At 42.6% G+C, this 19,075-nt stretch overlaps 1 protein-coding gene across 1 annotated transcript in view; it reads right to left on the reverse strand.

Annotated features, from left to right (window-relative positions):
• Positions 1-2,236: 2,236 nt before the first annotated feature.
• The window catches only part of FSTL1 (follistatin like 1), a 55,618-nt gene continuing 38,779 nt past the window's right edge, over positions 2,237-19,075 (reverse strand). Inside the window, exons 5-11 of the mRNA XM_010387087.2 lie at positions 18,956-18,988; positions 17,558-17,688; positions 12,869-12,987; positions 11,451-11,563; positions 11,017-11,127; positions 7,823-7,899; positions 2,237-4,942 (exon numbers count right to left, since the gene is read on the reverse strand). Coding sequence (XP_010385389.1) covers positions 4,898-4,942; positions 7,823-7,899; positions 11,017-11,127; positions 11,451-11,563; positions 12,869-12,987; positions 17,558-17,688; positions 18,956-18,988 — 629 coding nt within the window. The 3' untranslated portion in view covers positions 2,237-4,897. The remainder of the gene's footprint in view (positions 4,943-7,822; positions 7,900-11,016; positions 11,128-11,450; positions 11,564-12,868; positions 12,988-17,557; positions 17,689-18,955; positions 18,989-19,075) is intronic.

A 19,075-nucleotide genomic window follows, 5' to 3' on the forward strand; every position in this document is an offset into this window, starting at 1 on the left:
AGGAAAAGATGTATAAATTGGGTTATATAAAGAGTGAAGTTTTCTACAAGGCAAAGCATCTCATAAAGTCAAAAGAAGAAAAACAAACTGAGAGAAAGTATTTGTCACATTCATGACAAAGGGCTAACGATATACTTATGGAGAACTATGACAAACCAATAAGAAAAAGACCAGCAACCATTAGAAAAACAAGCAAAGGCAATGAAAGAAAATGACAAGAACCAATTTTTCATGGGAAGAGATTTAATCTTTCAAAAGGAATAATGAATATAAAAAATAAAACAAGGAGTTACCATTTTTCCTCTATCAGAGGCCAAAAAGCTTGAAGGCATAATGTTTGCAAAAATGTAGGGAAATAGATATGCTCAGTTTATGTCCTTTCGGCAGGCATGCATACTGGTGCAACCTCTTTGACTTTATAGGCATCACAGGCAAATTTATAAATGGACACACCCTCTAAGAGGATGGTTTTATTCACTGTATTTTCCTTGATACAATTTGGATTTTTACCACGTACACATATTATTTTTTCAGTAAAAAAGTTAAATCATTAGAAAAACATTAATTCTCATTGACAGGAAGACCGTCCTTCCTATTCATACAGCAACATTTTACTTCCTATGTCACACCATGAAGCAGCCCCCAGCAGCAGTAGGCCAGAGTTGTTTTCATGTCCCACATCCCGGCTAGGATTATTCCAGGGCTCTGAGGGCATCTGCTTAGATCTATCTACACGTTCATATTTTTTCCCTTCCTTCCTTCCCCTTATTTCAGAAATAATTCAAGAGGACTGATAACTTGATAAAGAAGTTCTAAAATAAAGTGGATCAAAGTAACATACTTCTTTGCACAATTCATAATATTAAATTTTGATGAAAGGAAACTTAACTTCTGAATTATGCTTAGTTTAGGTTATTTTAATAATGTTGCACTTCCTGAATACAAACATACTATAACAGCAGAAAAAGTTTTCCCAGAACACAGTAGAAGGTTGGGAGTAGTTAGCCAAAATTTAGAAGTGGTTGTGGACAAGGTACCCTTCAAACTGGGTTTAAGATTCCCTTCTGAGAATGAAAATTTGAAGAATCAAACTGTGACAAATGAGATCAGTAATCTGTAGCAATCACATAACAAAAAAGATTGCCTTTTAATATTTGATTAGTATTTGGGTAATATCCCAAATCCAGTCAAAGTGATCCAGCTATAATTTTAGGATAGCAAAACTTCCACATGACTGAACTGAAGAAACCTTAAACCTCATCGACTATAATATGCTCTTTTGGGAGGCAGAATTATTGGGGGTGGAGAGTACACGATACATATGAAAATGGCAGGTTGGAAAGCAAGTATTAGTCATGTGTCCCCAAGATGGAGCAGAAGAGGTTTCAACCAGCCAACATTCAGCCCACTTGGAAATGTTTATCCCCATGGAATGTGTGTATCAAGGAAGTGCCATTAAGGTTATTTAGCCTGTCCCTGGCAATGATTCCATATTCCCTGTACTACTTTCCCATGTTTATTTGCCTTCTCACAGGCCACTGCAGTCAGCCTCACAGGATGCCATTTAGTCTCCTAAATCGTATGGGGGATTTAGGAGTCATTTAATTTAACATCTTCCCAATACAGGAATGCACCCTGCTATGGTTTGAATGTTTATGTCCCCCCAAAATTCATGTTAAAATTGAATCCCCCAAAGCAATGGTATTGAAAGGTGAGGCTCTTAGAAGATGATGAGGTCATCAAAAGTTTAACCCTCATGAATGGGATAAGTGCCCTTATAAAAGAGGCCTAAGGGAGTTTGTTCACCCTTTCCACCATGTGGGGATGAATCAAGAAGGTGCATTCTTTGAAGCAGACAAGCTTCAACAAGCCCTCATCAGACATTAAATCTGTTGGCACCTTGATCTTAGGCTTCCCAGCCTTCAGAACTGTGAGCAATACATTTCTGTTGTCTATAATTACCCAGTCTGAGGCATTTTGTTATAGCAACCTGAAGGGACTAAGACACTCTCTGACTTGTCATCACCTTCTACTCCAGACCCACTATCCATGATCCTTTCAAAGAAACTTGTTCTACCAGTCCCCGAGTAAACTTTCCATCCAAGCTGCAGTCCCAGGAGAAACTCTTCAGTCCTTTGTAAGGCTCCTGAAACTCCAATCCACTCTTAGGAAGTAAATGGGTAATGTTCTCACAACTTTATTTGGCCTTAATTGGGGGAAAGGAAACCAATAAAACTATCACTTTAATTTCTTTATTCATCAATAGTATCTGAAAAGAAAGAATCAGGAGTTACAAAAACAAGATAAATGCAATATGTAAGCCTACTAAATATAAATACAAGTTCACAAACACATATGCAACAGAAACTTGTTTAGATTGTTTCTTGAAGTTTGACTATTTAAAAACATAGGTGTAAAGGAGACATTCAGACTGGTCCACGTGGGCTTGTTAGCAGGCAGAGGAACCCTGCTTTCAAAAACTGAGAGTCCAGAGTCACAGCATGTGGGAAGGTTTCCATGAACACTGGATCTTAACAGATGCTATAGTGTTTAAAAAACTACACACACAGAGAAAGCCCAAGGAAGCCTGCAGGCTAAGCCCTATGCCTTTAGAGGGCTGAAGGAACCAAACCTGATTTAATCCTGTTTGCTCCATGCAAAACTTTATGCAAGACTTCCCAGACTAGGCTATTTAGCAGCTTTCCATGAATGGTCCTCAGATCATGTGATTCTATGGCATAGACAACAGCTGCCCTATTTACACAGAAGCAGAGGAATGTGGATTTGCTCTTGGGAGTTCAATGTTGCAGGATAGAGTAGTCTTGGATGGTAACCACTGTTCTAAATATGACTAGTGAAGAGACACTGTGGTTTTTTGCTTTTAACAAACTGATACTCTTGCCCTCCTCCCATAGTGTCCAAGGGCTGGCAAAACTTTTGATTAAGGCATGCTGCTGTGAGTTCTCCAAGGCACTTGGACAGGGAGCTGCATTTCAGACTGAACAAGTGGAGTTTGAAGAGAGTTTTTAGATAGGATTGATACACAAAAGCTTAAAATGCTAAACAAAGTGGAATTTTCTCCTTTCAAATAAGAACAAGGAAAACTAGAAGGAATTCTATTTTTGGCACAACAGTTTCTCACAGTTGCTTGTGCATTACAACCTAAATAATTTCCTTCTGATGGTCTTTAATCTGCTTTCTACAAATGAGATCTTATGTCAAGGCTTTAATCTTTGGTATTCCAAATGCATCTTAAACAGGGTAGTGAGTGGGGTTAACTATCACAGAAGTCGAAAGACACAAGACTAACTGTAAATGACTGACCTCCCCAAGTCACAGTTTTAGGATTAAATCTCCATTTTCTTCCCCTTGTTGAATTAAAAACTTTCTTTTATCCTCATCTCTAAGGGAATGCTTTCTATTTCCAGCCGGAGGTTAAACATGAAATGCAAATATGAAGACAGAGTGGGGTGGTTCTCTTTCCCACTATCTTCCTGCTTTACGCATGAGGACTCTGTATCACAGCACAACCTGTAGCGTCATCAGGCTGAGATCAAATGTGGTCATCTTGTTTTTGGCCATCTGACATTTCTTGTTCTAACAACGAGATTTCATTTATTCTACAGAGAAGAAGGAAAAATCACAGGAACCTATCTCCCCTCTGGACCAATGATCAGAATCACAGAATTTATAACTTATCAGATCAAAAGGCTAGTGCATTCTTACCAGCTCACTGAAGAAACTGAGGTCCAGAAAAAAGAAGAGACAGGGCCAACTCACTCTCCTAGTTAGTTGTAGGCCAATGAGCATATTGGTAGGCTGGGATATCCTAAGCCTGCTTGGCTGTACTTATCTCCATCCTTGGGAATACTGATTTGCCTGAACTTCTCAGAATAAATAAAAACAAATTAATGTTTGGATCTTGAAAGTTTTTTATGAAGATGCTTCCTCCCCTGGCTTCGGTCTAATGCACCCCTTGCTCCTCTGGCAGAGAGTGGACCGCTGGAAGCTGGGGGGCCAACTATGGGCTGCATCTAGTATGTGGCAGGGTGGGGGCATCCGGGTTATTTGAGCCCCTGCACCAGGAAGAACCCCAAACTCCTTCCACCTATGAAGTGGTGGGACTACTGAAAAATAATAAAAAAAGCTTAATACCTAGTCAAGAAAATAAAATATTAAAAAACAATAATATAATGATAATAATTCAAGAATAAAGTCAACTTGCAAAAAAAAAAAAGTGTTTTACAGAGAAATAGCACCTTTGGTAAAAAGTATTTTTAAAATTTGGTTAGGTTGCCAAGGGCCTCAAAGTATACAAGTATCTGCATCATTTGGGTGTACTCTCCCAGAAACTCCATCTAAGTCTGAGGGACACTGGGTTAACTAGCAGGATGGCTATGTATCTAGAGGCAGTAATTGGGACCAAGAGATGTGTGGATGCTGGAGGTCTGTCATGCTGACGGCAATGGAAAGAGGCTGGAAGCAGAGAGCATTCCTCTCTGTGGAACTTCCCAAACCTCTCCTCCAGGGACACCCTGCTAAGTTCTCTCTGGCATTGTGTGCACTCCCTGTAACCTGCTGACAGATGCAGTAAACTCAAAAGAGGTTCAGGTTTGGGTTTGTTCCTCTTTCAGTCGTGATGCAGTTTCCTTACTAAACGGCCCCAGAGCACTGTTTAGTTTCTCTTAAAGCACTCCTAGAAATGAAGGCTGTGGCCCTTCCCCTCCTAGCCAGCCACCTTCATCTCCTTTATTGCAAAACAAATAAAATAAAACTCATTGCTATATAAGCAAATACTGGTGATTTGGCGACTGTAGCAGACACTCGTGTATACTGGACTCAGCGCTGAAGTGGAAGAGAAGATGCTGGGCTCCAGACACTATCCTGTGCCTCCTCATTAGATCTCTTTGGTGCTCACTCTCTTGGTCTTTTCAGCTGTTTCCTTTGAGATGTAAGAGAAAATAGGCGTCATGGAAATATTAAACAACATGTTGGCATTTATTCTTCAAGACTATATAGCATTGGCATTTACAAGCTTATGCTGAATTTTAGTTGTTTACTTCTCTGGCTCCTCCGTGGACAATGAACAACTTGAGAACAAAAACTATGGCCTATTCATGATATGGTCATGCAGGGGCTGTCTACTGAATTAAGCTGACTCCATTTGGACTCCTATGAAACAAGCAGATCAGACATTATGGTCCCCATTGTAAGAATGAAGAAAATGATGTTAAATGGAAATGCTACAAGATGTTCTGAATTCAACAAGTCCAAAGAAGTGTTAATTAAGTACAACAGGTTCTGGAGGAAGACTGCCTGAGCTTCAACAGGCTGTGCTACTTTTTGGGTGACCTTGGGCATATTGTGAAATCTGTGTCTCAATGTCTTCAACTGCAAAACCACAGTAATAAAGTACCATCTTACAACAGTGCCTGGCACAAAATGGCCAATAAGGACATATGAAGATGCTCAACAACATCATTAATCACGTGGGAAATGCAAATCAAAACCACTTCACACCTGCTAGGGCAGCTAAAATAAAAAATAACAATAACAAAACCATTGGTGAGTATGTGAAGAAATTGGAACTCTATGGTGAAGATGTACAATGGTGCAGTAGCTTTGGAAACCAATTTGGCCATTTCTCCAAAGGTTAAACATGGAGTCACCGTATGACCCAGCAATTCCACTCCTAGGTAAATACCCAAGAGAGCTGACAACATGTGTGCACACAAAAACTTGTGCGAAAATGTTCCTAACAGCTTTATTTATCAGAGCCCCCAAATTGAAACAACCTAAATATTCATTAAATGATGAATGGGTAACACAACATGTGGTATATGTATATAATGGAATGTTACTCAGCCATAAATAGGAAAAAAGTACTGATTCATACTGTAGGAATGAACCTTGAAAATATTATGCTAAGTCAAAGACAGAAAAGGCTATACTGTTGTATGATACCACTGTAATATATCCACAACAGGAAAATCTATAGTTAGAAAGTAGATTAGTGGTTGCAAAGGGCTGGAGGAAGATGAGAATGGAGGGTTACTTCTAATGGTATGGGCTTTCTTTCTGGGATAATGAAAATGTTCTGGAATTAAGACAGTAGTGAGATGACTGACAATCTTAGGAATATACACTTTAAAGGGGTGAATTTTATGCTATGTGAATCAATTTCAATTAAAGAAACAAATTTTTAAAAACCTGACAACAGTGACTGATATCTAGCAGACACTGCTGGTATTCCATCCATAGCCCCTTTGTGTTTAATGTTTCGGTGTACACTGGCACGACTTCCTACCTATTGCCAGCACCTGCATCTCTGCCTGACGCCTTTCTCTGGCTGCTGTAGCCTACTCTGTCCACACACACTGGTAGGCCACAAATGCCAGAGAATTATTGTTTCCCAGTAGAAGCCCTCAGCCAGTGGCTGATGGGAGTTCTTATAGAAACAGCCCAGCTTCATCCCGACTCAAGCACTGTTACTCCATTCCCAGAGATCCCCAAGAGCATTAAGACCCACTTGTTAACAGTGGTAACATGCGTGAATACACACTCTTTATTACTTCCTTCCCTTCCTGGACTCATTTCCCAAATCTCCCCCTGGTGTTTCCTGGCATTGCTTCCCAAATAAACTTATGTGTATTTTCATCCTTGCCTCAGTATCAGATCTGAGGGGACTCACATCAAACACAGAAACTTAAACATATTAGCTATTATAATTCACTCCGTACTGTCTGATAACTGCTCTATCCTAGACGAAAGTAGTTCCTATGAAGGTTTTTTTCTCTTTCATGGGATTGAACTCATTTGGAGACTCAAGACTGGTGAAATCTGAAAAAGCAAAAGTCTAGAAGCTTTTGCTTCTGCTTAAACAACTGACATGAGATTTCTATACTATCAGTAACAATGACAAAATGCACATTGAGAATGATCAATAGATATGAGCAATTACTATTAATAGTAATAGTTCTGTTTGCTCATGTCAAATATTTCATATCAATAGTTTAGCAGTTCTTATGACCATTACATTCCTTAAAAACTTCTATGTCAGAGAGAAGGCTAATACTACTACATTTGGTCTACAGACAGGTAATGGAAGGTGCAATATCCTATATTAAGACTATATAATAAGCCAGTAGGAGGATGGGCCAGGAGTTCAACAGTTCCACAGTATGTCAGAGGATCACTATTCTGCTAAGAACGCTTTCCCCAAGGAAGCCTTTAACTTAATGACATAGAACCTGAACAATGTTCTTATTATCTTCTTGAGTCTCTGGGAAGGAGACTCTTTGTTAACCCCAGGCTATTTTCTAGCCAGACTGATGTTGAACTTAAATCCTTTCTGCTGTGGCCCCAATCCACTACTTTCATACTCACTGAGTGCTGACTACATACCAGGCCCTGTGAGACTGGGAGGGTACAATGATGAGCAAGTTACAGAGCCTGCTTTCAGGAGCTCACAGTCTTTGGGTCTGGACACTGGTCGTGACAGGATACACACTTCCTTAAACGATGCTCATTTGCAAACCACTTCCACCTCATTTGCAAATGACCACCTGCCTGATTTTGCCTTATGCAGCCACTCACTGAGCTGTAACCTATACCTGTTGAGACCTACTGGGCCCTGTGAGGACTTCATCAGGAAACTGTCTGTATTACAGTTTGATAGTACAGGTGATGGGGTATCACTCAAGATCTACTGTATTGAACAGAGAGTGCATCCTTGGTCTCCTGGGGCACTGGGCAGTGTTTGAGTCGTATAGGGCCTGATGGCAACAGCAACACCTGAACCAGCATGGAGGCTACCACTCACCTGATGCTTCTGGAGCTCCTGGATGTATCTGGTCATCTCCTCCTCTGTCTGAGTCTGGGCCCCCTTCTGATTCTTTCCTGCAAGAAGAACCAAAGCTCAGAGCAGTGGCAGCTGTGGTAAGCCAGTGAGGAATCCGCCAAGATCTACCTAGAGGCTCTCAATTCATCTCCCATTTAACTTGCGGAAGGAGAGGTGAATTACCCACATTTTCTAAGTACGAAGGCATGAAGGGGCCCTGTGTAATTGATACCTCCAAGGTAACACACTGTAACAAAGCAATCTATCCCAACTCTTCTCTGGCTTTTGTTCCTTTAACTGCTTAGCACATCCCTGCCAGAAGCTGGCCCTGCAAAAAAAGTTATGGTAAAAACCTGGATCCTGACACAGGAGATTCCTCTGAGACAATGACTCTCAACCATTCACATACCATCAAAATGTCCTGGAGAACATTTGAAAAGACAGCTGTCTAGTTCCACCTTCAGAGATTCTGATTTAATTGATGTGAGGTGGGACCTGGACACCAGTACATTTTTTACAAGTCTTTCTGGTTGGTTCTAATGTGCAGCCAGGGTTGACAACCATTTCATCTAGCAATGTTTCTCAAACTTGCAGTGATAAACAAAAACAAAAACTACACAGGTTCCCAAGCTGCTCTTTTGCAAATGCTGATTCACTATGTTTAGGATGAAATCTCTATGCTTATCAAGAAGAATGTTGACCATTAGGAAACACTGCTAGGATGTATCTTCCAAACATTGCTATCAACCTTCCCCTCACAGCAGTTTCCCTTGGCTCTGCCTCCACTTGGCTTCACATCTTGATGCCCCTTTCTGCCTGTCCCATTTTGATTTGTGATCTAAGATCAGACTGCTCTCAGGTACTAACCTGAAAATGCCCCAGAATGCTGGCTCCACAAACTCCTCTCAGATCCATGGCCTACACATCCATACGTGCTCACACCCCTGGGGCACCACCATCTAACATGGATTGCTCCATGTTATACCCACACAGAGTTCTGGACTTGGTCATCCAGGGAGGATGAGCAGCCCACAGCTGAGTGGCTGTGGAAATGGGCAGTGTCCCATGGGGCTGATCATTTGAATTTTGTCTGATGCATGTGATAGAGATTATTATCCAAATGACCGCGCTTATTCTGTAAGCCAACTGTATACCAACTGCCTGCACCTTAGAAATGGAGGGCTACCTTTACAAAGCCAGAACAGCAGCAGTTAGAAGCGGAGAGGTACTGAAGGTAGTTTAGGGAAGACAAGTATAGGATGCTTCATGGTTGAGGCAGGCTAGGTCACTGACTGTTTTGAGATGTTTTTTGTTGGTTTCGGTAGCAACTCTGTGTTTGTTCTGGAGATCCTGGCTTGGTCTTGACTTCCAGGAACTTGTAGGAATTTCTAGTCTCTAGCCTCTTCCTGTTCTTTCACCTGTCCCTGGAGTTACATTGGTTTCCTGTCTTTCCACACGGAAAACAGACTTGGTCCTGGGCAGTGGTAGGCCAGTGATACCTTAGACAGTACTGGACCATTTATACTGTTGGTGTTCTCTAGGATCCTTGTCTAGAAGAGCCTCCTAGTTACCATTTAACCTGATCTTCCTGAACATGATCCTAGGTTCCAGCCAGTTCTTGACACAGTTAACTTTTTTTTTTTTTTTTTTTTTTTGAGACGGAGTCTCGCTCTGTCGCCCAGGCTGGAGTGCAGTGGTGCAATCTCGGCTCACTGTAAGGTCTGCCTCCTGGGTTCACACCATTCTCCTGCCTCAGCCTCCCGAGTAGCTGGGACTACAGGCGCCCACCACTACGCCTGACTAATTTTTTGTATTTTTAGTAGAGACAGGGTTTCACCGTGTTAGCCAGGATGGTCTCGATCTTTTGACCTTCTGATCTGCCCATCTTGGCCTCCCAAAGTGCTGGGATTACAGGTGTGAGCCACCACGCCTGGCCGACACAGTTAACTTCTTCAATTTTTTTTTTTTTTTTTTAAGACAGTCTTGCTCTGTTGTCCAGGCTAGAATGCAGTGGTGTGACTATGGCTCATGGCAGCCTCAACCTCCCAGGCTCAGGCAATTCTCGCACTTCAGCCTCCCAAGTAGCTGGGACTACAGGCATGTGCCATCACACCTGGCTAATTTTCACATTTTTGTAGAGATACGGTCTCGCTATGTTGGTAAGGCTGGTCTTGAACTCCTGGGCTTCCCACCTTGGCCTCCCAAAGTGTTGGGATTATAGGCATAAGCCACTGCCCCTGGCTGATATAACTTTAGGTTTACCCTAGCTGGTAAAACTTTTGGGCCTGGTTCCAACTGACCTTAAGGCAACTCTCTGTCACGGACCTAGCTTCAACACCCTTCTCTGTCTTGCCTCCACTCTGAATGTCCCTGGTTCTTTGCTAGGGCTCGGCTTTGAGAGTCCCTCTTGATCTTTGGCATCATTGTAGCCCAGGACCCAGATGGGACTCCAGTGGTTCCAACATAACCTGTAGTTCCAACATAACCAGTCTCACACTGCCCCCCAAACTGTCAGATTTTTCTGTCTCCCCAGACCAACCTGCACACACCTCAACTAGCTCAACTTTCTCTTTTTAAAAAAGATTACGCATCTCTGTTAGTTGAAAGAGGGTCTACAAACATTTGTTCTTTTTCTGCTGGGTATGGCAAGAAGTCATTTTGTCTTCCAACCACTAGAGTCTTTTGCTATTTCCTAAGGTGTTATAAGGATCAATGGGTTAATAAGTAAAATGCTTAGAAGAGAGCTTGGCAAATGGTTCTTGCTGAGTAAATATTTGCTTTCACTGTTACTATTCCATTATTATTATTTTTAATTATTATTAAATAATTATTTTTAACATTTTAATTATTATTATTTTAAATTATTATTCCATTATTACTATTTCCATAATGTTACTATTCCATTATCATTTACTTTTGCCCTGGGTCTTGGTCCTCTCTTATTCCAAGCCTCTGGAGTGACTTTCAAACTGAATGCCTATAGGATAAGTGCTCTGCCCCCAAAGCTCCCCATTTGGGGCTCCAACCTTACAGGTGTGGGTCTGCCAGCTGCTCCCTGGGTTCCTTGCTCCCAGCCACCACCCTCTTCTCCATCATCCCCACCCCAACTTCTCTCATGCTGATTTCACGAAGCTCTCTCCTTGCTGTTTTTTCTTTCTGTCTGAAGCACAGCTCACCGTCACAGGTCATGGCTGTACAGACCCAGTTTCCACAGGCACAGACACAGCGGTTACAGTCCACCTCAGTCTCAGCTCCATCTGCATACGTTTCATCCTCCAGGGCACACTCTGTTGGGCCAGAAATGTGGGGCAACAGTTTAGTTGTGAGAGTGGAACAGGGCATCTTTGCTACAGTCTGTGCACCTTACCCTTTTTTCCCAGACAAGACCTGCCTGTTGCTCAGAAGCACTGTATCTGAGCAAATGCCACCATCAACCTAAAGAATGTGGGGTCCTAACTTCACCATGGGAATAATGGGCTGGGGCCCAGTTTAGAATCATGGGAGGGCATTTTCTCAGCTAGCTCTGGAGAGTTCCACCAATCCTCTCTATCTTGGCTCCTACAAAATGCCTCCATTTCCTACAGCTCTCTATTTCTTAGGTTAGGCATACTCTTCTCAGGAGGGTTGAAAGATGGGTTGAGGCACTTGAGAAACTCTTGGAAGCTGAGTTTCCAATCAGCATTTTCATCAGACAGTTCAATGAGAGCATCAACACAGAGTCCCCTGAAACAAAACACAGGATAAATGTGTTAGCAAGACCTCAGCTTCACTCAGAAGACGGGAAGTAAGCATCAGGACCACATACACCCAGGGCTTCCATAGGAGGCCAAGAAGATGACTGCTAACTGAAACAGCCTCTCTCTACACTGACCCAACACAACTATTATCCATCCTCACCAGTGCAGGCATCTAACCTTTAGTTTGTTATACTGAATGTCAGATCACTCCAGCTGTTCAAATGTTCCCCTTAAGATGACTAAAGTTTCGTGAATGGTTTTGTCTACTTTGATTGACAAATGTTTTCACTGCCTGCACACCTTCCACTAGTAATTGCCCTTCCCCATGGTATATACACGTCAAGTCAACCAAACTAGGAAAATCAAAACAGAAGAGATGACAGATGATATGAAAAGAATATAGGATTTGAAAGAATATGAAGTTCAAGCAAGAATCACCATTATCATCATTCTAGAAAGAGATTTTCAGAAAAGCTTTTAGAACTCAGCTCCATTACTTCTTCCTTGGGCTGGATTTGAGGCCTGGCTCAATCACTTACTACTCAAATCAACTTGAGCTAGTTATTCAACTTTTCTGAGCCTGTCTTCCCATCCGTAAAAGGAGGTCAAGAAGCCCTCCTTCACTGGGATATCATGAGGCTCAAACGTTGAAATTGTAACACCTATACTTTACAGAACCTATACTTTAAGGTCATAGACTATTATTAAAGATGAATCCTTCTAGAAACTGTGCAATGTACTTCTTTTGAAAAAAAGAGATGCTTTTCCTATTTTTAATTCTTACTGATGCTGAAACCACATCAAAAGTTTCTTAGCGATTAGTTAAGAATATTTATTCTGGAATAATACCATAAAAGTAGACGGGCATATATCTGTAACAGTCAGGGCAATCGACATGAAATAGCACTAATTATCTAAAAATCAGAACAAAGCTATTTTGGACCTACAGTTAAATAATACATTAATTAATTCCTTCAGAAAATTAATCAGTAAAACATCACCCACAACATTCAGAAACAACTTGCCCTGATGTGCCCTTGGCAATTTATTTTAAAATTATATTCTTCTATTCCTTGCAAGTTCTGACCAAAAACAATAACTATTTGATTAGATATCAGTGGTACTCAATATATTAATTCTTTCATAGAATAGAATAGGACAGAATTCTCATTTTGCTTTTTACATGACATTCTCTCACTGATGGCTCTTTTGCAGATGGGAAAGGGTTTAAGTCCCCTCTCCTAGGCGGTCTTCCCTTGTGGATCATTCTCTGACCCCTTGTTCTTCTCACCTAAGCAACTTGTTGTTCTCCTGGTCTGGATACGTGGTAATATTGATGGCAGTTTCATTCTGTTCCACAAACTTCAGGAATTCACTGGAGTCCAGGCGAGAGTCACCATTATCAAAGTTCTAGAAAGGGCATGATGAGATCATTCAGGAATGTTTTGCAGAACCCCTGTTCCATCATTGCTCCACTCAGCTGACCCGCCTCTGATTCATCTTATTCTTAATACATTCCAACCTTAATACATTCCAACCCTGCCCTAGCCTCAGAGGGTCATGGCAACAAATGCTCTAATCCGTGGGACATGCAGAGAAGGTACCTGTGCCCAAGATGAAAGAGGAAAAGTGCTTGGGGAGGCAACCTGAACACGCTGTGTGGCCCTATCCCTGACACTGCCCTGTAGACACTTTTGACTATACCTTTGGGTACAGACCAACCTCCACATCATGTTCTCAAACCCTGAGGAACATGTAACAAGAGTTTAAAGTTGCAAGCTGTGAATCAGAATCTTTGTAGCAGGTCCCAGAACATGTTTCTAATGACCTGCTCAGGAACAGCAATGCAGATAACCCTCTGAGCTCACTTCGGACTTATAAGATCATTTCTTGTTGCTTGATTCCAGCCTCCTTGTCCTGTTCTCGGTGCTTAACTTTCACCTTGGTGCCCGTAACTGATCACATCAGTGAGAACTCAGGCAAAGGCCTCAAAGCAATAAGCTACAGACAGGGGTCATCATGCAAAGTTCCTGCTCCTCTGCCCTGTGGGCCCCACTGCAGATGTGTGCACAGGTCCTCAGATCACCCAGCTCAGGCTGTCCTCATGACCCAGCTGGCATCCCACGAGCACAAAGTGGGGGGTGCAGTGAGCTCACACACTGTTCTCTATGGCAAGATGCTAAACTGAGACCTCAGCCATCTGGGACCATTTAAGACACCTAGGCACTAGGTGCAGGAGGGTGTCAAAATCAAGACTGATCAAATTCCAAGTTGCACACTGCTGCTCTCCTAACGAGTTTCAATAGCATTTTCCCCTTCCCTCCCAAATCCTTTCCCTAGGCTGCCTCATGCTGCTGCCCTGGGAAAGGATTAGCTTCCCCATGTTACTTTCAAGATGGCTCCCCAGATGGTGCAAGGGATTCTGGAAGAAACATCTATCCAAATTTCTAGATAGAAGGGCAAGATGTAGCTAGCAACTCTCTCCTGACTGCCACGTGTCACAGGTGTTCCACTCTAATGTTGGATAATGAAGGTGTGCATGAAACAACTATTAGGCCTATGCTTAGTACGTACTTACCATTCTTGTCCTAATTCCCAGGAACGGGTCTCTGATGTCCTTTATTCACTATACAATTTTCCCTGACGAAACTTCCCTAAGTGTTTACCTTGTGAGGTCTTGATTAAGTAATCGAAAATAATTAAATAAGTTTAGCTAGGAGCCACTGTTAGTAGCACAGGACTTTCTTGAGTTCAAATGCTGCATGTACTGGGCAAATGGGAGCAACCCTCAAAGACCCCAGTGTCATCAGGGCCTGATGATGGAATGAGTGTAGGGAAGGGAACTGTCCAGCACTAGCTACAGACCCAGTGCCACATGGCCCAAGTGGGCACCATGAACCTGGCAACCACAGTCCAGGCAGCTCTCAAAAGGCAGTGCTGTGTACACACACTTCGGTAGGACTAGAATCAGGCCTGCAGCTGGGGGAAGGTTCAGCCCATGTGCTTTCTCAACTCCTGAGGGCCCAGGGCTCAACTCCCCAGGCCAGAGCTGGATATAGAATCCACAGGAACACAGAATTCTGGTGCCTGCCCCAAAATAGCCTGGAATGCCTGGGGGGTCTGCCTGTGAGGTCCTAATCATGGACCATGAACCAACCTAATTCATTCAGCCTCTCTTCAGTCAGTCAGTTACAAAGACCTAGTATCTCTCTGTGCCTGTTTCCCCAGCTCTATACAGGTTGAGTATCCCTTATCTGAGATGCTTGGGACCAGAAGTATTTCAGATTTCAGATTTTGGGAAGTTTAAATATGTATAATGAGATATCTTGGGGATGGGATTCAAATGTAAACATGAAATTCATTTCTGTTTCCTATATACCTTACACACCTAGCCTGAAGGTAATTTTTATATAATAGTTTAAATAATTTTGTGCATGAAACAAAGTTTTGACTATTTTGAATGCTACCCATCACATGAATTCAGGTGTGAAATTTTCCACTTACGGCATCATGTTGGTGCTCAAAAAGTTTCAGATTTCAAATTTTTGGATTAGGAATGCTCAACCTGCATTTGAGATAACAAAACTTTTCTTCTATCTAACTGTAGGGCTGTGGAAAGGCAGAAAAGATGTATGTCATGAGATCTGTGCTTGGGGCTCATCAATTTAAGTTTGGAGACTCTTCAGAGGAGATGGGCTGAGACAGGCACCTGCTTGTGCACAGCAGCTGGGGCTGTGTGGGCTGTGATGACAGGGTAAAGGAGATAAGAAGGCTGGCTCAGGTGTCAGCCCTGGCCATCAGGAGCCACAGGGATTGAGATCATACCCAGATGAAATTAGGAATGGATTAGATTCCAAATTCCAAGAGCATGGAAGGCTCTTTCCACTTGGGTCTTTCTTCATTCTGTTATGCTTTCACCTAAGAAATGGTGACTATATCACTGGTTATGGTGAAAGTCAGATTTTGCCCTTATTCAAATTCTAACTCAATTTGGCTTTTGACTAATTTTGATGTAAGAAATGCCAGCTGGGCTGGGGAGAAATTCATTGGTTCAGAACAGTCTCTTTGAGATATAAGACCTCTCACCAACAGGCAGCTGCTGACCTAGGAGGAGGCAGTCTCCTGTTGAAGACAGCAGCACATAAGACTCTGATAATCATCAAAAAGTAGAAAATTAAACCTGTTTTCTCCTGTAAGACACTGCCAGAGTGTCTGGGAAGAGGGGATTTTTCTGTCTGTCAGTCATGATCAAGCTTTCTTAGATGCTTGGGTGTGAGAATGCCCTAGAGAAGAGCTACTTTCTCAAAGGGCCTTACAGCTTTCAGAAGGGAGCCTGTAAAAGTGAGTTACTGCTGGAGGAGATGGAGATGTGTTGAGGGGAATGTGGTCTAGGTTCTTGGGAATCAAATCTAACAGCAGATGTCAGTGATGCCCGAGGCAGAGTGCCATCGAAGGGCCACTGAAGAATGGTTACAGGGTCCCAAGTGGCCCTTGGAAAGGAGTGTCCTGGGCCCCACACCTCCTATGCTGTAATTGTAGGGCAAAGTCACTGCTCACAGCAGGCCCTGCAGCTACTTTGCCATTCACTCAGCTTTTGAACAGTCACTTTCTTTACATTACTTTTTGTCCCTGTCCAAGTGTCCTGGCTCAGCACTATTATGTGTTTTTCTGTAGAAGAGGAACCATTCTTGCCCTAAGGGCTCTGTCATGTGGGAGTGGTTGAGACAGAGGACAGAGCAAGAAAGGCTGTGCTTTTTCATCTGGGTATGATCTCAAAAACTTGGAATCCAGAGATTTAATATCTGCCATAGAGGAGAGAAATCTCTATGTAAAAATAATAACATAAGTGAAGTCTTAACCAAATATCCATTTGAAGCCAACCTAGTATTTCTTCATCTGTGGGTTCTACAGTGTCAGTTAGAAAGTGAAATCCACAGACTAGACTGGCATTGGCCACATTAGGTGACCTCAGAGCGGCCAAAAAGTCCCTCATGTGTCTGAAGTTGCTCTCAAGTCCCGGCTGGGTTGGGCCCTGGAGGCATGTGAGGGAGTAGATGGCTGGGGCATCTACCTAGATGTCCGTAAGTGAAGAGGGCTTTGGTGCTTGCATGGAAATGTGGGTATCTGAATATGTCTGTGTGTAGATGTGTCTCTCTGTGGCATGTGAGTCTCTGTATATGGTGTGTGTGTGTGCATGTCTGACATGTTTGAGTTTGAGTGTGTCTTTCTCTGTGCTTCTGAGTGTGATATTCTGAGTGCGATGTGCCTGTGTGTCTGTGTTCTTGTCAATCAGCTGTAAGAATGCCCTTAATTGCTGCTTATAACTCTTAAGTTCTGTGAGAGATCTGCATGCCATGAAAGCCCGAGCCATCACTAAATATTATAACCTCCTTCATTTCTCTTTGTGAAAATAGCATCTCTCCTGCTCCCAAGTGGAACACTCTGTCTCTTCAACTAATTATGATAGGGTACAGCAATATCTACGTTCAGGAAGAATCTCTGGACCCATGAAATGCCAGTCCATTGATTCTTCTCAGATAAAGAATCTCTCCAGGCCATGGGCAGTCAAGTTAATGACTTAGAGAAATGTCAAACTAGGCAGGAAAGAGGCTGAAGTGGTCCTGGTCTGGGTGCAATCAGAGGGTATTTTGTATTAACAGCCAGCTTCATAAGGTGTCATGGGGAGTAGGGGACAGAGCTGGGCCCTAACTGACAGGTTCTCCAAGACCTTTGTGGCTTTAACTGCCTGAAGGCAGCAGCACATGTGTGTTAGATCCCAAAGACTCCACTGCTTACTCCCACTAATAAGGCTGGTCAGAAGGCAACTTTCACGGCTTCAACAATGACCTATGATGAGGAAACTCAGGGAGTCTATGCAGGTTTACATTTCCTGTGGTCTGGGAAGATGTGATCAGGCAATGGGAGAAGGAAGCTTCCCTTTCTATGGGCCTGAATAGTCTTCCTCCTACCTCTGGATTACCTTAAAATACTTGTCTAGGATTTCACTGTAGTTGCTGCCTTTAGAGAACCAGCCATCTGGAATGATCTCAGCTTCCAGCCACTGGATGATGCGACGTCGGAGCTCATCACGGTTGGACTGATAGCAAACAACTGCAGGAAAGTGGAGGATGTCAGCTGGAGCAGTCAGAGGAGGACCCCAGTGATATCTGGTACCCACTGTGTGGGAGGATCGGTGCCCACGGAGACAGGATTAGCACATCCAGGGTAAACAACTGGAAAAAGTCTAGCCCAGGATTCAAGCTCCCATCTCTAAAATATTTGTAAAGATTGAGAATATTGAAACAGAGGGATTTTGCTGCTTATGTGAGAAATAACTAGAGCAGAAAAATAAAGGATACTTTCATTAACTTTAGGAAGCTGAAGGGGAAAAAATCAATAAAGCAGCTCTCTTGACTCAAAGATGAGCTGAAATAATACATGAATAAATGAGAATATTACAGTTTTTTATGCCATTAGATTTCTGATTTTCTCCAGTTTCTCCCTTTCTCACCAACTAGGTCCATCCAAACTTTCCCCTACTTACAACTGTATACCACCTACATCGTCCTTTATTAGGAACAAGAGAATGTGAAGCCCATCAAGGGCCATGTCGAAGCCCTGCTCTGGACAGCTGTTGTCCACTGGAAATAACAGGGGGTGCTGAGAGTTGAGTGGATGGGGAAGCAGAGGAGAGAAAGCTTTGGCAGAAGAGAATTCCTGGAAGACAACACGTTGCGGGTGAAAAGGGCACTGGGCCAGGGGAATGAAAATCTGGGAGTCCTTCCCCAGTCTGCCAATTACCAGCTGTGTGATACAGAAAACTCACTTAGCCTCTTTGAGCCTCAATTTCCTCATCTATATGGTAATTACAGTACGATCTACTTCACAGAGGCTACTATGAGAATCTAAGGAAAGTATGCGCAAAAAAGTTCTGTAACTATAAATCATGATAAAATTTTAGTGATCACTAATAGAAAACCACAGAAGTCTTACTGGCACTTCCAGTTATCCCCTTTCAAAAAGAGTTATGCCTTCTATTTGCTAGTCCCATAACATGAGCATGTCTTACAGGATGTTGAAAAACAAACTCAGTGACTGTCCTGTTCATGCAGTTCACTCACTACTCAGGAAAAATGGGAAAACACAGCCAACATTCTGACCCAACCAGCTGCTTCAATTGGCAAACACACACACACACACACACACAAATGTAGTTTTGCAGCTTTTCTGAGTTGTGTTGAGGAGTGGCCAGTTCTGGGACACAATTCTGATGCACAGAAGATCTTATAAGCTTGGCAGGGATTGTGGAACACAACATTTCTATCATGAAAAGAATGTCCTCCCTGTGATGCACACAGTAGAAAAAATAGGCACTCACCTGGGCTGGCAGATGGACTTACGGATTTCTTCTCTGCAAGACAAAAAGAGAAAATGTATAATGCAAAGTGAAGGAAAAAAGAAAATTTTTCTGTATTTCTAGGATTACAACTGCTCCACA

This window comes from Rhinopithecus roxellana, chromosome 1, assembly GCF_007565055.1.
Source record: "Rhinopithecus roxellana isolate Shanxi Qingling chromosome 1, ASM756505v1, whole genome shotgun sequence".
NCBI lineage: Eukaryota > Metazoa > Chordata > Mammalia > Primates > Cercopithecidae > Rhinopithecus > Rhinopithecus roxellana.